Below are 18,290 nucleotides of genomic sequence, written 5' to 3'. Positions count from 1 at the left end.
CAGGCCATTCAGAGCAAACCAGTGGAAATCGGCTAAGTATTTGAAAAAAATAAATGAAGACTAAAGTATTAACTATCAGTAACTTTTTAAAAAAATGCTTTCCTTTGAACTTCAAAGGCAACATCTGTATCTGCTTTTACTTCTTCATTCCCCTACTCTTTTTTTTTTAAGATTTATTTATATTTATTGCAAAGTTAGATATACAGAGAGGAGAGACAGAGAGGAAGATCTTCCATCTGATGAGTCACTCCCCAAGTCCAATCCGAAGCCAGGGGCTTCCTCCAGGTCTCCCACACAGGTACAGGGTCCCAAAACTTTGAGCCATCCTCAGCTGCTTTCCCAGACCACAAGCAGGGAGCTGGATGGGAGGTGGAGCTGCCAGGATTAGAGCCTGCGCCCATAGGGGATCCTAGTGTGTTCAAGGCAAGGACTGTAGCCACTAGGCCACTGCACCGGGCCCATCCCCCTACTTGTTTGTTTGAAAGGCAGTGATAGAAAGAGAGAGGAGAGAGACGAAAAAGTGCTTGCTGATTAACTACCCCAGATGCCCGAAGTGGACAGGACTGAGTCAAAGCAGGAGCCAGAAACTCGGGGTCGCCCATGTAGGTTGCTAGGGCCCAAGTTCTTACACCTCCTTCCTTTGCTTTCCCTGGGCTGGAATGGAAGCAGGGCAGCCAGGACTCAAACCACCAGGCCTAGAGGGGATCGCTGCCATCACAGGCGGTCACGGTTCATCTGCTTCACAACACTGCCCCCCACTCTTGCTGTCTGTGTGCTTATCACTGTCCCCTTCGCTAAGACACTGAGCACACCATCTGAATGCTAACTCCAGAGACCTATCCTGCCTTCATCACTCATGGGGGTGTAGAGATCTAAGCGTTTGGACTGTCTGCTGCCTTTTCAGGTACATTGTCAGGGAGCTGAGCTGGGTGAGAAGTGGGACAGCTGGGACTAGAACCAGCAGGCACATGGAATGCCAGTGCCTCATGTGGCTGCCTAACTCATTATGTCCCAGTGCCTGCCGCAGGATGGAGCTTTTAAAGCTGAACTGCTTCTGATGATGTGGCATAGTCCTCACTGTTTCACTTCGCCTCCATCCATCCCTTTGCACACATTCCCTCTGAGGCCACAAATACACACTCCGTTTTCTAGCCTGATTGCCAGAGTTCTTGTTTGGATGACCTGTACTGTCTTACATAGGCAGCTTTCAGATCTGTTTCCATTCCTTCCATGGTGGTCTTGGTGACTTGCTGCTCTTTTGGTTGGCTAGGTTTTTCTTTCCACTGGGGGAAAAAAATCTATATACATGTAACAAATTACTGGAAGTAAAAGATGTACCGTGAGCGAAATGTCTGTCTTTTCTTCCATGCCCTCCCAGTAGTCTTTCTTTGTGGAGGTGGTCATTGTTGTTGGTTTCTCATGCGTCCTTAAGGTTTTTCATCCATGTGCGAGCGTGGATGTGTCCTGTGTATTTTCTATGCAGATGGGGTTCCACTGAGTGTGTGTTGTGAGCTGTGAGTGCTTTAACAGAGCATCCAGGGGAACAGCTCACGTTAATAGGCAGACGCCCTGTATATTCTTGTAGCGGCTTTGTGGACCTCTCTTTACAATCTCAATCCTCAGGTATCGATGAACGTAGACTTGTGGCCTGTACTCGCGCTGTTGATCTTACTATGTTGAATAGTTTGTAATAACCAACTTTCATGAAGATAAATTTCCAGAAAAGAGATTTCTGTGTCCAGAGATATGTATTTTTAAATACATAGAGTGGTTGCCACTGTTGTGCCCATTCTGTCAACATCATGAGGAAGTGCCTATTTTCTGGACTCTCCAACGTTTGTTAGTGGCCCTTTATTGATCTTACATGACATGACTGTGTTTGCCTATTCTGTTAATTATCTTGTTTGTAGAATGTTTTTATTTATTTAAAAGGCAAACTTACAGATAAAAAGGGAGAGAGATCATCCTCACTAATTTACTCCCCAAATGGCTCCAACTGCCAGGGCTGGGCCAGCCCGAGCCGGGAGTTCCATCCCAGTACTCCATGTGGGTGACAGGGACTATCTTCTGTTGACTTGCCAGGCTGTTAGCACAGAACTAGGTTGGATGCTGAACAGCCGGGACTTGAATTGGTACCCTTATAGGATTCCAGTATTGCAGGTAGTAGCCTAATAATGCCATAGTATCAGTCCCATCAAATTATCCTTTTACTTGCTTGCTTTTCCTTATTAGCTCATCATGCTTCCCTGAGTTTGTATTTGGGTGTGTGTGTGTGTGTGTGTGTGTGTGTGTTTTAAAATCTTCTTATTTATTTATTTATTTATTTGAAAGGGTACAGAGAAGAGACAAAGATTTACCATCCACTCATTCACTCCTTAGTGGCCACCACAGCCACAGTTGGACGATGGCCAAAGCTAGAAGCCAATGTTTTCTGGGTCTCCTTGTGGGTGATGGGGTCCCGTGCCTTTGGGCCATCTTCGGTTGCTTTCCCAAGCAGATTATCAGGGAGTTATATTAGAAGCAGAGCAACTGGAGCACAAACCAGCACCCATCTGGGCAATCAGCATTCTAGGCAGTGACTTAATCTACTATGCCACAACACTAGCCTCAAGACATAGTTCTGTTTTACCCAGAAGAATTGGCCGGTTGTCTTTGTGATAATATTGAATATAGGAAGTGCCACTATCATACATTCAAATTTAATATTTGAATCTGTATTTTTTTTTGTCAGAACTTTTCTGGACTTTTAACATTTTTATTTTTGCAATGTGAGATTTAGAATTAGATTATTCATACTTCCCCACCCCAGGCTTTATTGATATTTTTATAGGGATCATATTAAATTTGTTCTTTAACTCTTGGAGATTTTATTTTTTATTTCACTCTTATTTTAAATTTCACTCTTTTCAGAAACCTCATGGAATAATAAGTTGGCTTAATTTTTTTATTGAGAAGTCAGATACAGAGAGAGAGAAGGGAAGAAAGAAAGAAAGATCTTCCATCCGCTAGTTCACTCCTCAAGTGGCTGCAACAGCTGGAGCTGAGCTGATTCGAAGCCAGGAGCCTCTTCCGGGTCTCCCACGCGGGTGCAGGGTCCCAAGGCTTTGGGCCGTCCTCGACTGCTTTCCCAGGCCACAAGCAGGGAGCTGGATGGAAAGTGGAGCATCGGGGTGCAAACTGGTGCCCATATGGGATCCCAGCACACTCAAGACTAGAACTTTAACCACTAAGCTACTGCGCCGGACCTTAGAGTTAGTTTAGTTTAAAGTGAGTTACCTGTTTCCCTTGCTCACAGTCATGTGGTAGAGGCCTGTGGTGCAGCAGGAGGCAGGCAGCACTGGGCTGTGCACACGTGCATAGCTCACTGCTGGGGAAGAAGCACCTATGTCTTAGTTTTGCTGATACTTGAAACTGCCCTAGGCAAGAGCAGAGTAAATGTCCAGAAATGGGAGTGCTTTTTTTTTTAATGATATGACTGTCATGTGTCATGGGTAAACAAAGTCTGATGGAGATTTTAGAATAGTTTCACCTCTAGCAGAAAATTGAGGATAGCACGAGACGTTCCCACACAGTCCAGCCTGGCTTCCCTGTGTCACTGACATTTTGCATCTGTACAGTGAGCCTGTGGTGTATGAGCCAGTGTGGACACATTGTGATGCTACGCCAATGTTTATCTTTATTCAGCTCCCTGTGGATTTTTCCTAGTGCCCTTTTGCTGTTCAGAATACCACATTAATTTTAGTCATCATGGATCGTGGGCCCCCCTTAAAGACTTTGGCAGTTTGGCTCTTTTTTTTTTTTTTTTTAATCATTCTGTAATTTTTCCTAGAAGCTAAGCAGTGTGACCGAGCTGACGGGTGAGACGTGCGTTGTGACGTGACCTTGTGCGCTCCCTTTTGCGTTGCAGGCGCTCTGCGAGTGTGCTCTGCAGACTCCCTACGACAGCCTCAAGCTGGGGATGGTGTCGGTCCTTTCCACCCTCTCGGGGACCATTGCCATCAAACATTACTTCAGCGCCGCGCCCGGTAAGGCAGAGGATGGGCTGATGTGTGGGAGATGGGCCGAGTTCTTACTCCATGTTTGTGTTCCACATGGTTTGCTCTGCAAAGCTTTAAAACCAGGCAGAGTTTCTGTGTCTGCATTATTTGATGGGAATTTATTTGCACATAATTTCTTAAATGATGTGTATGATGATGAAGCCTTGACTCCTTGGTCTTAGCTCAAGGATACTACTACTCTACATCTGTCCTTTACTGAATTATATGTGGGTGACATCATGTTTCTGAGAATGCCAAAAACAGTTTTCTTTCCAATGTGCCCTTTGAATTTAACTATGCTTCAGAAGGCAGGTGGTAGTAAATCTTAAGCCAAATGTAGTGTGTGTATTAACTCTCTGAGGAATGATTAAAGCAAAGCTTTACCACAGCTCAGGAACTTTGCAAGTTGCCTGTTTAGGCTGTTCAATGCAGAAGAGCTTGGGCCTTCCTTCGTGTCTAACTAGAGTGCTTTAACCATTTGCATGCATCACGTTTCCTAATGTCTTAGATCCACCTAGGTGGAGAAATAAACATGTCTTGATGTAGCAGAGGCTGTGCTTTTAGAGACAGCCTTCTTCCTAAACAATCCTCCTAAACCCAGTGTGCTTTGAATGAGTTCTTTCCCTGCTTAAATAAACCCATCTGTTTCATAGCTTATAGTTCACATCTCACTGAACAAGCTGCAGTGGTCAGTTTTGAACCATTTCCTGGGGTTTCTAAGAGCCTTCCATAAGGCTGGGCTCTCAAAAGGGGCACAGGAGAGGGAGTTTGTAAGTACTGATGCTGAGGATTCCTGAGGTTTGACTGTGTGTTTAAAGTCACATTCTTAAATGGCTGATCTGGGGCCTAAATCCCTAGGATTTGCCTCAGGCTTCTTTTTAGACCAAGCTAACCTAGGTGCATAGTGGCTTTCTTTCCAGGGACAGAAGCATTTTGCCAGGTTATGATACCTAAGCTGTATTCAGGCTAGATATGTTGATCCTTTCACTGAAGTTGGCTAAAGCATAATTTACATGTGGATTTAAGCAAAAGACTTAAATAACCATTTAGTAATATTCATAAGAAGTAAAAATCATAGATTTTCAAAATTAAATTATTTACATAGTTAATAGTAATTGTAAATTATATACATTTGTTTTTATTGGAAAGACGAGTTTACAGAGAGTAGAGACAGAAGTAACTTCCATCTGCTGGTTGACTCCCCAAATGACTGCAATGGTTGCAGCTGAGCCAGTTCCAAGAAGGGAACCAGGCTAGGAGGACCTCTTCTGGTCCTCCTCTGCTTTCCCACATCATAAACAGGCAGCTGGAACAGAAGTGGAGCCACTGCGACACAAACTGGTGACCATATGGGATGCTGGTTGCTTGCAGCCTGAGGATTAGCCAACTGAGCAGTCGTGCTGCTCCCAGTAATAAATATTTAAGTATATTTCCATTGCTTATTTTTCAGTATAAGCAGAAATAACATATAGAAATAGCTTCAAATTACAAATAGCTGTTAAACATGCGGGATGTTCAGTATCACACCTGAGAAAATGCAAAGTAAAGCAACATGCAGTAATTGTATTCCATCACATTGACAGTGATACAGTTGTGTTACAACATGCTGTTGCAGCAAGGAGATAAACTGCTATTCAGGGTCAGCACATCGGCTCTACTGGCTAATGCTCCCCCTGCAAGCACCGGATCCCACATGGTTGCCAGGAGATTTCCCAGCTGCTCCATTTCTCATTCAGCTCCCTGCTTGTGACCTGGGAAAGCAGGAGAGAATGGCCAGAAACTTTGGGCCCTTGCACCCCTTTGGGAGACCTGAAAGAGGCTCCTGGCTCCTGGCTTCATTTCAGCCCAACTGCCGCTGTTGTAGCCTTTTTGGGCGTGAACCAGCAGATGCAAGATTTTCCTCTCTACGCCCGGTGGCATGGCCTAGCAACTAAAGTCCTTGCTTTGAATGCGCTGGGATCCCATGTGGGCACCGGTTCTATTCCCGGCGGCCCTGCTTCCCATCCAGCTCCCTGCTTGTGGCCTGGGAAAGCAGTCGAGGACGGCCCAAAGCCTTGGAACATTGCACCGCATGGGAGACCCGGAAGAGGCTCCTGGCTCCTGGCTTCAGACTCACATAGCGTCGGCCGTTGCACTCACTTGGGGAGTGAATCATGGGACGGAAGATCTTCCTCTCTATTTCTCCTCCTCTCTGTATATCTGACTTGGTAATAAAAACAAATAAATCTTTAAAAAAAGAAGAAGAAGATTTTCCTTTCTGCCTTTCCAATTAAATGTTAAAAAAAAAAAGATAAACAGCTACTCATTAATTTTCATGCATATGTGAATTAGTAAGCCTCTGTGTAGGCAGTTAGTAAACACTCATCAAATCATAGATGAGCCAGAAATTCCACACCTAGGAAAGCATCTTGCTTACATATCCACACATGGAGAAGTATCATATATACAGAATTATTCATAACATCAATCTTTGTAATAATACCAAATATTGTCTGTTGTTAAGAATATTACCATAACATAAAAAGGTTCATCAATCAAGGACTCATTAAAGAAGTTACAGCACTTCAGTATGGTAGAAATTAGTCCAAATAAAAATAATGTATGGCATGAAGCAATATCCATAATAATAGAACTTAAAAGGAGAAGCAAGGTGCAGACCATTACATAAGTAAAAGAAGCATGTTTGCAACTTTATACCCTTTGAAAAATATACAAAACACTAAGCTTGGATGAATCTAGGAGACTTCTCTAAGTTTTAGCCATTTTCTTCCGTTTGTTACACCTTTCAAACCATTGATTGTAGAAAATATACTGAATTTTAAAAAATTAAAAGTAATTTTATTCCTAAAAAAAGTTAACATAGGAAATTCTTAAGAACACTATGTTTTAAAGGCCGATTATTGGCCAGGATCTATTTCCCGATTGTGTATGGATTTTTAAAATTGTGTTGATAATATATAGGAAAAAAAGATGCCAGAGAGATGGCATTAAGTTCATGCTTGCTTATGAAATTTGGGATGATTTTTGTTTGCTTTGGGTTTTTTGTTTGTTTTTCTAGATTGAGAAAAAGGGTAAAATACAACAGGTTCCAAAGCATACTTCTAGATACCATTTTGTTGTCCATGTCACATGCACAAGGAAATATCATTTTATAGTTTTGGAAAAAAGAACATACAGTTTCGTCTTTCTGATGTTTTACTTGTCTAAAACACTGAGTCTTGCACCTAGTTTAGTATTTCAATCTGGAAATCATAAGGTAATCAAATGTCCTGTATGTCCTGGGAAGGTCTAGGTTTCTGCTAGTGTGTCCATCACTGTCCAAAAGTGTGGTCACTGTTCTGAAAGAGAGTTGAAGTTGACACAGAGTCTTGGCAGAAAGAACCAGAGGGAAGGAGAAAGAGGGAAACAGTCCAGCAAGCCATGCTGTTATTCTTCTGAAAAGACCATAACTTTCCAGACGATAACTCAGTTACCGCAGAGTTTACCTACGATAAAAGGAAAGTATTCACAAAGCCAGCCTAACGGCAAAGAATTTTTAATGTAAAATTTTTAAAGTTATTAGTCACAATGTAGCGCTTACACTACCAAGTGCAAGTGTAGTACATAGCTAATGAGTTCATGACCTTGAAGGCAGAAGATAGTTATAATCTTTGAGCTTTGATTCTTCTGTAAAAATAGGGTGTTAAATCAGATGATCCCTAAATCCTTCCCAGGTCTCAAATTATGAATTCTTATGTAAACCTCCTTGAGCTGTAAAAATATGCCAGCGATATGAGATGGGAAAAAACAGGCTTAAAACTTGTTTTCCCTTACTCTTCTCTTGAATGCGTGCTTTCAGCTGACAGGAAACTTGTAGTAACATCCTTTTAACCAGAATTGTTTTGCACTCCTGAGATGGAGTCTGGAGTTGTTTTGTCTTTTGCATTGTTTCATAGTCAGTTTCTATTCATGTTTTCAAGGGAACATCCTACACTGATTCTAGGTCTTAATCACTAGAAAAACGTTAGTATGTACCTATTTCAAATAACTTAACAGGACAAAGAAAAATAGCAACATAAGTTGATGATGGGGTCAAGGTGGAAAATTTGTTAAAGTTTATTGTTGAGTGATTTCTCATAAAACTAAGAAAATTTAACCAATAAACTGTTTTTGAACTGTTTGAATTACAATCTGCTGCTTTGTTCTTCTTGTTTAGGAAATGTAAGTTCTTCCCCCAGGTCGTCTGATTTAGTCAAATTAGCCCAGGAGTGCTGTTACCATACCAACAGAGGCATTGCAGCCCACGGAGTCAGAGTCCTGACTAATATAACCGTCTCTTGTCAAGAAAAGGGTAAGTTTGATCAGGACTGATCCTCCATTTGAACTCGGGCTTGATCTGGGATAGAATTCTCATGTGTTTGGGTTGGGCTTGTTTGTTTGTTTTAATAGAAAGGCAGATTTACAGAAAGAAGGAGAGAGAAAGGTCATCCATCCTCTGGTTCACCCCTCAAGTGACCACAACAGCCAGAGCTGCCCCAATTTGAAGCCAGGAGCTTCTTCAAGGTCTCCCACATGAGTGCAGGGTCCCAAGGCTTTGGGCCATGCTCTGCTGTTTTCCCAGGCCACAAGCAGGGAGCTGGATGGGAAGTGGAGTAGCATGAAGTGGAAGAAATAAAGAACTCTGAAGATAGCCTTAACATTTCAAAAGTAGTCACTTGTACTTTTCTCAAGGAAGGAAGCTTCATTCATTTGCATACTTCTTACATGTTAAGATTTTTTTTCTTCTGTGTACATTTTACCTCCCTGTGCTAACTACCACAGTCTCAGCATAGTGTTTTTGGGTTTGTTTGTTTGTTTTCCTAGATCTTTTGGCGCTGGAACAAGATGCTGTCTTTGGGCTGGAATCCCTTCTGGTTCTGTGTAGTCAAGATGATAGTCCCGGTGCCCAAGCTACTTTAAAGGTGAAAATGTGGTTTATTTTAATAGAGTGATTTGTTTTCATTCCCTAAATGAGGTATTACCATCTTCTGTGCAAAGGGTCACATAGTTAATATTTAAGTTTTTTAGGTCTTACTCTCTATGTCAAAAATACACTGTTCGGTCATTGTATAGCAAAAGCAGCCATGGAAAAAGTGTTCAAAGTGTAGATGGTGACACTGGAGTTCTAAGACAATGTGTATTTGCAAAAAATAAACAGGAGCTAAGTTTGACTTAACAAACAATACTGAAGTCAACTCCTAACTTAAAACAACCACTCAGTGTTGATCTTGACTTTGAAAACTTGGTTTGTTGACTGACCCAAAAAGTAGACAGAGTAGAATCTTTTTTTTTTTTTTAATTAATTTGTTTTTTTGGAAAGGCAGATTTACAGAAAGAAGGAGAGACAGAGACAAAGATCTTCTGTCCGCTGATTCACTCCCCAAGTGACTGCAACAACCGGAGCTGACCTGATCCGAAGCCAGGAGCTTCTTTCTGTTCTCCCATGCAAGTGCAGGGTCCCAAGGCTTTGGACCATCCTCAGCTGCCCCAGACCAAAAGCAGGGAGCTGGATGGGGAGTGGAACTTCTGGGATAGGAATCAGTGCCCATATGGGATCCTGGCATGTGCAAGTCGAGGACTTTAACCACTAGGCTACTGCACCAGGCTGCAGAATAGAATCTTACATTTTGGTCTGTTGTATTATCAGTTCACAGTGTGTTTTTAAGTTGAATCTCCATATAATGATCCTGGATAATGTAGAACAAAGTTAAATTGACAGGATTCCTGTACTTGTAGAAACTATAAAGTAAAATTGGGAAAGCTTGATGAAATGAATGCAGATTCACAATTTTATGGGTGTTTATTAGTTTCCATATTTCCTAAGCCAACAAAAGAATTACAGAATTTACCTTCATTTAAATGCAGAAGTTATTTTAGAGGTGTTCAATTGTGAAATGAGACTTCTCTTATTAGATTATAACATGAAATATTAGTTGCAAGGGTACAAAATTAAGTAGATGGTGGAGAATGTACGAGTTTTTTTTGTTTTTGTATCATGTTGTTTGACTTATTTTAGCAGAAAGAGTATGATGTGGTCATGATGATTAATAGTAACTCGTTAGCAGACATTGGGCATCACAAGGTGGGCACGGGGGGAAGGCAGCATGTGTTTGTCAACCTAATCTGGGGAGATCATCAGATACCCTTGGGATCACCATTTGTTTAGAAATGTCAAATAGAGAAGCTTTCTAGATTTTAGATTTCAATTGAGAAATCAGAGGAAATTAGGTAAATCTGAGACATATGTGTAAACACAGAGGTAATTCATTTAATTTGAGATTAGTGGAGCCCCAGAGTTTATATTTTTATTATCATCTAAAATGTAGTCAATAATAGTAACACTTAGTTTTGCGTGTGTTTGCCTCATCTTTCCACATGCTTTTCATTTCCCTTTGTCTTAGATTGAGACGTGCATGGTTAGTGTACAAGGGTACCTCAATAATTTTAGAATTAGAAGATGGAATTTAAAAATTGGGGCTGATGTTGTGATATAGCAGGTTAAGACACTGCCTATGATGTCAGCATCCCAGGTATGCACCAGCTCCCTGCTACTGCACCTGGGAAAGCAGTCGAGAATGATCTAAGTACTTGGGACATCCTGGTGAAATTTCAGGTTCTTGACTTCAGCACCCCCCATCTCTGACCAGTGCAGCCATTTAACTAGTGAACCAGCAGGTGGAAGATCTCTCTTCTGCCATTCAGCCTTTCAAATAAATAAATGTTTTCAAAAATGATAAGCTTCCTTATCTAGGAAGAAGCTCAAATATTTGGGAGACTAGGTTTGAGTTCCTGGATCCTGGTTTCAGACTGGCCCAGCACAAGCTGTTAGCAGTATTTCAGTAGTGAAACGACAGATGGGAGATTTCTCTGTCTCCATGTTTGTGTATCTGTGTTTTTCTGCCTTTCAAAAACATTTTTATAAGAAGATTTATTTTGGTACAAAAAATGTATAGATCCTTGAATAGTATTTTCATAAAATGCATTTTTCATGAGTTGAAGACCTTTTATATGCATGGATTTTAAAATTCTTGTGCCTAATTAAATTTATCTTTTGCTTCTATTTCCTTTGAAGTTGTGAAAGTATCCTTGCACAGTGCTGACTCATTATTTAATAGTCTTAGGTTGAGATAATTGGTTAATGGACACTCTTGGTTGTTACAAATGCAATACAGCTCTCAAGTTCTGAATTAAGATTCAATACATCAGATGTTTCTTACAAAGAAAAATCTTAAACCAAAGAAAAACCTTGCCCTTGGTTTTTTCCTAAGTTAATATGCACCAAAGTTCTTTACGGCTTCGCCTAACACCTTCACCTTGTAACTGGTCTGTTTTCTTTCGGGTTTGCAGATTGCTTTGAAGTGTATGGTGAAGTTGGCCAAGGGCAGGCCCCATCTCAGCCAGTCTGTGGTCGAGACACTGTTGACTCAGTTGCACAGTGCTCAGGATGCAGCCCGAATCCTGATGTGCCATTGCCTGGCAGCCATTGCCATGCAGCTGCCGGTGCTGGGTGACGGCATGCTTGGGGACCTCATGGAGCTCTACAAGGTGATCGGACGGTCAGCCACAGATAAGCAGCAAGAACTTCTGGTGAGGAGACACTTTGTAAACTTACCTTAAGAAACAAACAGTACTTTTTGGCTTAAGTTAGGAAAATAGGGTATGAGTTTGGCACATCGGTTAAGTCATTTCTTGGGACATCAGCAACTCACATTGAGGCCTTGGGTACGTCCTTGCTGTGCTGCAGAGTCCAGCGTCCTAGACAACAGGATGGCTTCAGTACTGGGATGCCTAGCATCCCATGTAGAGCACTGGATGGATAGCCAGCATTCTGACTTCAACCAGTCCCAAGCTAGCTGCTGTCGGCAGGGGAGTGCACCCATGGGTGGGAGCCTGCTCTCCTTGTCTCTCTCTGCCTTCCAGATAGCCTTCTTTAAAAATGCAAAAACAGCGGCTTGGAGCTATTGTCTCAGATGAGTGATAACATGAGGGTTTGTTTTGGTTTTGTTTTGCTTTGTTTATTGTTTCCATTTTTTATTTGATTTAAAAGTTGAATTTAGTTTAGATGTAAAGCTGGATCCTTCCTAAATGCTGTAAGAGCACATTTGTGTAGCCAAAGCACTCAGTCTGATGTTTATGTTTTATTATGAAGGACAAAATTAAAATTTTTCTTACACAAAGCAATCTAGTAATGAGCTAAACTTTATTATTATTATTATTATTATTATATTTTTAGCAATCTTTACATTGTTAACTAGGGTAAAAAGGTACAAGGTTGATGGTAAGCTCCTTGGTCAGCTTAGTCCGTCACCACCCCCCACTCCTAAGCCATCCAGTGGGGTTAGAATTTGCACAGGGCTTGGCCCACCCATCCCCCACACAGTCTACCCCCAGATATGGTTCTCGAATGCTAGTTAATGTCATGGCCCTGCCTACTGTGACCCCTCTGCTGATCCATCATCATGTCAGGTAATGGGGACATCCTGCTGGACAAGGCCTGAGCCTTAGCTTTTGCATGAACTGGTGTTCGGTACTCAGCATTGTTAAGTAATTACAGGTTCTTCAGAGGAAGATTTACTGTCATTGGAAATCTTTAGGATTGATTCACGTCCCCAAAGCACTGTGGGTTCAACCTGGAGCTACCTAAGCAGCGAATCAAAGAACTAAAATCCCAGAGCTCCCCAGCCGGGCGGCCAGCAGGCGGAGTCTGGCGCCAAATGGCACACTGGCTGCCTGGGGACAGCTCACCACGTGCATGTGATGGCTGGTGTGTGGGATCCAGGCATGAGATGCCCGTCCTGCGGCCTCCCCCCGCAGCTAGGTGGTTGCTGGAAGTTTAAACCCCCAAGGTCCTGCCCCCTCCCAAGCCTGTCCACTGCTCAAGCTCAAGGCGAGCTGCGGGTGGGCCCTGGATCCGCCTAACAAAACTCCGGAGACTTACCCCAAAGAGGGCAGCTCCTGGGGCCCAGGCAGGCCCAGGGATAGCTCACCACGTGCACGTGGTGGCTGGCATGTGAGATCCAGGCATGAGATGCCCCGTCTTGAGGCCCCCATGAGCTAAACTTATATCCCTTATCAAAATCTAATGATAATAATGACCATAAATGAGCCCAAATTCCTCTTTCTGTTACAAGACGTATTGAGCTGCTTGTGACCCAAGTGAGGCTCCTATAGAGTAGACCTTAGGGTGGGGAAGGTGGGTGCTTAGAGAGAAGCAGAGCTAGGGATGCAGTCAAATCATGTGCAGAAGAAAGCTTTTTGAGGCTGAAAGTGGACTGTGTTCTAAATGGCCCTACGTTCCATGAAAGCTGCAAAGTGGCCACTCCATGTTATTTCTGATGAAGCAGAAGGAAATGACTCAGGGGCAGGTGTTTGGCATAACAGTTAAGATACTGCTTGAGATGGCTGTGTCCAGTATTGGAGTGCCTGATTTTGAGTCCTGCCTCCTCCACTCCCAGTTCCTGCTAATGCACACCCTGAGTGGCACCAGGAAAGGCTTAAATATCTGGGTTCCTGCTGTCCACGTGGGCGACCTAGGTTGTGTTCTGAACTCTTGGTTTTATTCTGACCCAGCACTGACTGTTGATGGATATTGGGAAGCAACAGCAGATGAAAGATCTCTGTCTCTGCTTTTCTAATAAACATTTTAATCTTTTTTTTTTTTAAAGAAACAAGGTATTGCAGCCTATTTTATATTCAGTCCTACAGAGGACAGAAAAGGTTACCTTAATGAGCAAATGGCAGCATTTGGTTATCACGATTGTGTATGTGTCTTTGTGTGTATATATATCAGTCTCTTTTTTTTATTGAAGTGGCATTTTGAACTAATGTGCTTTCTCGCTTTTTGTTAGTGCTATGTCAAGGCATATTTTAGTTAAGAAACATGGTATTTAAAAAAAAAAAATCAAAGGAAAAATGTAGTGGAACTCTTGCATTCATCCTGTAGCTTAGTAAAGAATGTTGCTAATACAGTTGAAGCCCTGTGGTCCCTCCCTGTTAGCATCTTTCCCTTCTTTGAGAGGTAATTTTATTCTAAATTGGGGATTCTTCCTGAATGTTGTATAATTTTATTATCTAAATACATGTATCAGTAAGTAGTATGTAGACTCGTTATACATATTTTTAATTTTATGTGTATATTATGCTATCAGGTAATCTTTTTGCATTTTTACCTGTCATGGTAAATGTATCTCTTCCATTTCACTGATTATGTTAGAATTTATTTAGCTTCATATATGGACTTCCTCAAAATTTGCTGTTTTAGACAATGCTGTGAGTCTAGAGTAAGTTGCTGAATCACCTCAAAATGAGAAGCTAAATAAATATCAATAGAAAACATTTTTTATATTTAAATGAGTTCTAATTTTTCTTCCTTTGGATAGGTTACCTATGACGTTAAACTTGCATAATTCTCTTGACTTACTTCCCTCTTGTTCCACATTAGGTGAGTTTGGCCACTGTAATCTTTGTAGCCAGTCAGAAAGCTTTGTCTGCTGAGGTAAAGGCAATAATTAAGCAGCAGCTTGAAAGTGTCTCCAATGGCTGGACTGTCTACCGGATTGCCAGACAGGCTTCCCGAATGGTATGTACTACACTTAAAGTTCGATGGTGGACTATTTTAGTCCTAGTCAAATCTGAAAACAAGAAGCACTTTTTAGTCATGGATTTGAAAGATGTTAAGAGAAATGATCTGGCTTTTAACTTTTCTCGTAAGACCATGCTGTATATGTTGCTCCTGCGTATCAGGGTTCGAGGAAGTTAAGATCCGAGCTCTTTCTAGCTGGAGGTGACGTTAGCATTGCTTTTGTGTTGCCCTCTGTTGTCAAAACCAAGGCCTCACACCATCTATCTTGATCAGTACAGCTTATTTTCTTACTGTTCTCTCCCCCACCTTATGATTATTAAGTGGAATAAAGCTTTAATGTACTATACTCTTTTCATAAAGCCCAACAATGTTTATTAATTTAATGTTAGGAGAAATACAGAGTTGGATTAACACAGACAATACTGTGGGTCAAGTCAAGGAAACAGATTGTTCTAGGTGATTGAAGCTCATCTTGATCTTACATTGTTTCTTAAATGGGGAGAGCAGTGCTATTGGTTAGACAGCTTTTCACTCTACCAAACTGCTCCAGGCCCCCAAGCATTGCAGAGCATTGCGCATCCCTGGCCTGCAGACTTTAAACAGCATTCGCAGTTCCCCAAGGGATTCCCTCTTGCCCTGCTAAATAATAGTTTCCCCAGAAAGAAATCCAGTGAATATGCTGGGTCTTTATTTTGCACTAAAATTGTAGAGTTAAGTTAAAGTGAATTCCATCTGTTTTCTCCTTGAAACTATTTTAGTAGAGAACTTCGGGCATTGTGTTACATAAAAGCAGCTCAGCATATTTTCTCAGAAAAAATACTGAGAGTGAGAATCACAGAATTACATAAGAAGAGGATGAAATTTAGGTTTGGCTTTTAGCTGCTGCATCAACTCTTTAGAATTTAACCTCACCATGTGCCTCCCTCCTTTTTTTAGGGCAATCACGACATGGCCAGGGAGCTTTATCAGAGCTTGCTGACTCAGGTGGCCTCAGAACACTTCTACTTCTGGCTGAATAGTTTGAAGGAGTTCTCACATGCAGAACAGTGTCTCACTGGCTTGCAGGAGGAGAATTACAGCTCAGCACTTTCTTGCATTGCTGAGTCTTTAAAATTCTACCACAAAGGAATTGCATCCTTAACTGTAAGTCCTCTTCATTCTCCCTTGGTGATAAGACCTGTGCAAAAATTCTCTCCCTTCTCTTTTTTTGGCTTGTCTTATTTTGACCACCTTGATTGAGCATTATCTGCTGATATCAAAGTAATAAATAGTCATGAATATGAAAGCAAATCCTTGGTTCTTCCTTTTACCACTCCTCTGGTTGTTTATGATATGTGAAGATGATTGCAGAACCTATGCAGAAAAAGTAAGTGTAGGGAAATCAGATTCTGCCTTCCCACATCTTAGGAAGATCCCAGCCGGGATGGGGTCACCATCACACAAAGCCCTGACCTTGCCTCACTCCGGGCATTTTCTTCTAAGTTAACAGTCACGTGACAGTGCCCCACGTGAAACCTACTCCAGATGAACCGCTGGCCAGATACACTTGTTGTTTCTGCCAAGAAAGTGAGAGTTGTTGAGAAGACAGACCTTTTAACATTTCATACTTCCTTGAAATTAGTTAAATTCTTAAGTAAAAACCCATCATCTAAAAAATGAGCATTTTATGTATTAATGCAAGAGGATTTTTTCCTCTTAAAAGTAAATAAGTTGTGTAAACATTATGTGTTACAACTTTAAAACTCTGTATGTTGAGTTAGAGTGAAGAGGCTTCTAACACCTGTTTATATGCATTAACAACATTTAAAGTGGTTTTAATGGACCGAAAACCCTAAAAAATGCTTCCGAGTAGAGCAGAGAATAAACAGGTGTCACGAAGGAGATGATATTCACAGTGCTGTGGCACGCGTATTTGTTGACGTGTGGTTTGTTTGCTTGCCACGATTGATGGAGAGCTAAGAAAGAGGAACAGACAGGCTCCTCTCCTTTGTAAAGGGTAACTAACATGTCTACCTTGATTGCTTCTTCTGGATTATTCTGGGGAGAAACTAGCTGCCAATATCAGACGGATAAATAGCTCAGAAAATTAAAAATGCATTATAGGTTGGTTTAGATCAATAAAATGATTTCATTTTCTAGTTTATAGGGTACAATAACTTATTAATCATTCAGTGCAGTAAATAACAACTGGGGAACAGCCACACAAGTGAGCAAGTTAATTTTCTAAAAAGTTCTCTTGACTGTCTAATACCTTTCTAATGATGTGTGATAGTTATATTTAATGAGGCTTGGAAATAATTAGGGCTGAATTCTGACACAGGGAGAAAGCACTTGAGTGACAAACAGGAGATTCCTGCCTCCTACTCCATCCTGCTGTTAGCACATGCCACCTTAGGTAGATCAAAGGGCCTCCAAGTTTATTCTTTTGAGATGAGGTTTTTGTTTTCTTAATTCAGCAGATTGCATGCACTTACCTTGTGGAAACACTGTGCTTTGAGAATAGGAATAGAATGACTCTCCATTTAAGAATAATCTGGAGGGACAGGCTGTAAGGACCTCGTGGTCTTTGGAAGCGGCCGAGGTGTCAGGGTATGGCACTGTGGTTGGACCTTTGGCAGGTGTGGATCCGACAGCAGCTCGGTGCCGCTTCACTGAGTGGATTGGCTCGTGAGCTTTGACTTTCTGACACTCCTTGGATTGTGCAGCCCTGAAGATCATGCCTTGAACCCACGCCAGCCAAACTCAACAAGACAAATTGAACACTCTGTGCTGTGGGGCCCCTTGAAAAACAGCATACATTTGGTTTCCTGCAGTGATAAGAGTTGACTTGCTTCGTAGGAGTAAAACTTGTGTTGTATTCGCATTCAGTGTGAAGCCGATTATTGCAAACGTAGTGCTGTGAAGCAGCGCCCGTGCGTTTTTTCCGTTTCTGTGGCCTCAGAAGTCCAAGCGTGACTCACAGTGTCAGAGAGCTGCCAGCAGGGTGTGTGCCAGGGTCGTGCCGGCCGAGACACGAGGAGACTCAGGATTCTCTCCCGAGCTCATGTGACTGTTGGCAGAATAGTTTTCTCACACCTACTTGCTTCTTCAAGGCAGGCAAGAGAATCCCTCACTTTCTAGACCTGCTTTTGATTAGGTTAGATTTGCTCAGGATGCTTTCCCTTTTGATTCATTAGAAACTTAAGCTATAGTCACCACATCGCATGACCTTTGCCCTTTGCCATTAGTTAAAAATAACTGACTTCCGAGGGAGGAGATAGTATAAAGTGTGGAAATCGGGTTATGAGTCAAAGGAGCAGCTCAGCCTTCTGCCTACTTACATGGGAATTTATTTTGTATTTTTGTTATGAAATATTGGAAAGGTATAGTATCCACATGTGGGTACGTAGGATCTAAAAAAATACAAGCAATATACAAGCCTCCAGTTTAGGGAATGAGACATTGCTGTTGATTTCATGTGCTCCTCCATGTTTGATCCCTTCTCCTGCCCTGAAAAGATCACTGCTCTCCTGAATATTGTGTTTGCTGTCCCTTTGCCTTTCTTTATTATTATTTTTTTATTTATTTTATTTTTATTGGAAAATCAGATATACAGAGAGGAGGAGGAGAGAGAGTCTGTTTGTTGGTTGTTTTCACTCCCCAAGTAGCCTCTG

The 18,290-nt window shown here is 41.7% G+C and overlaps 1 protein-coding gene across 4 annotated transcripts in view; it reads left to right on the top strand.

Moving 5' to 3' along the window:
- Positions 1-18,290, top strand: part of INTS7 (integrator complex subunit 7) — a 68,973-nt gene that overhangs the window by 27,671 nt on the left and 23,012 nt on the right. For all 4 annotated transcript variants that reach the window (XM_040985637.1, XM_040985635.1, XM_040985636.1 and 1 more), the window contains 6 exons: positions 3,908-4,025; positions 8,233-8,367; positions 8,880-8,977; positions 11,403-11,642; positions 14,497-14,634; positions 15,574-15,780. In XM_040985637.1, coding sequence (XP_040841571.1) covers positions 3,908-4,025; positions 8,233-8,367; positions 8,880-8,977; positions 11,403-11,642; positions 14,497-14,634; positions 15,574-15,780 — 936 coding nt within the window. The remainder of the gene's footprint in view (positions 1-3,907; positions 4,026-8,232; positions 8,368-8,879; positions 8,978-11,402; positions 11,643-14,496; positions 14,635-15,573; positions 15,781-18,290) is intronic.

Source organism: Ochotona curzoniae, unplaced genomic scaffold (assembly GCF_017591425.1).
Source record: "Ochotona curzoniae isolate NIBS_2020 unplaced genomic scaffold, NIBS_Ocur_1.0 contig_430, whole genome shotgun sequence".
NCBI classification, from domain to species: domain Eukaryota; kingdom Metazoa; phylum Chordata; class Mammalia; order Lagomorpha; family Ochotonidae; genus Ochotona; species Ochotona curzoniae.
This window is presented reverse-complemented; position numbering and strand designations above follow the sequence as displayed.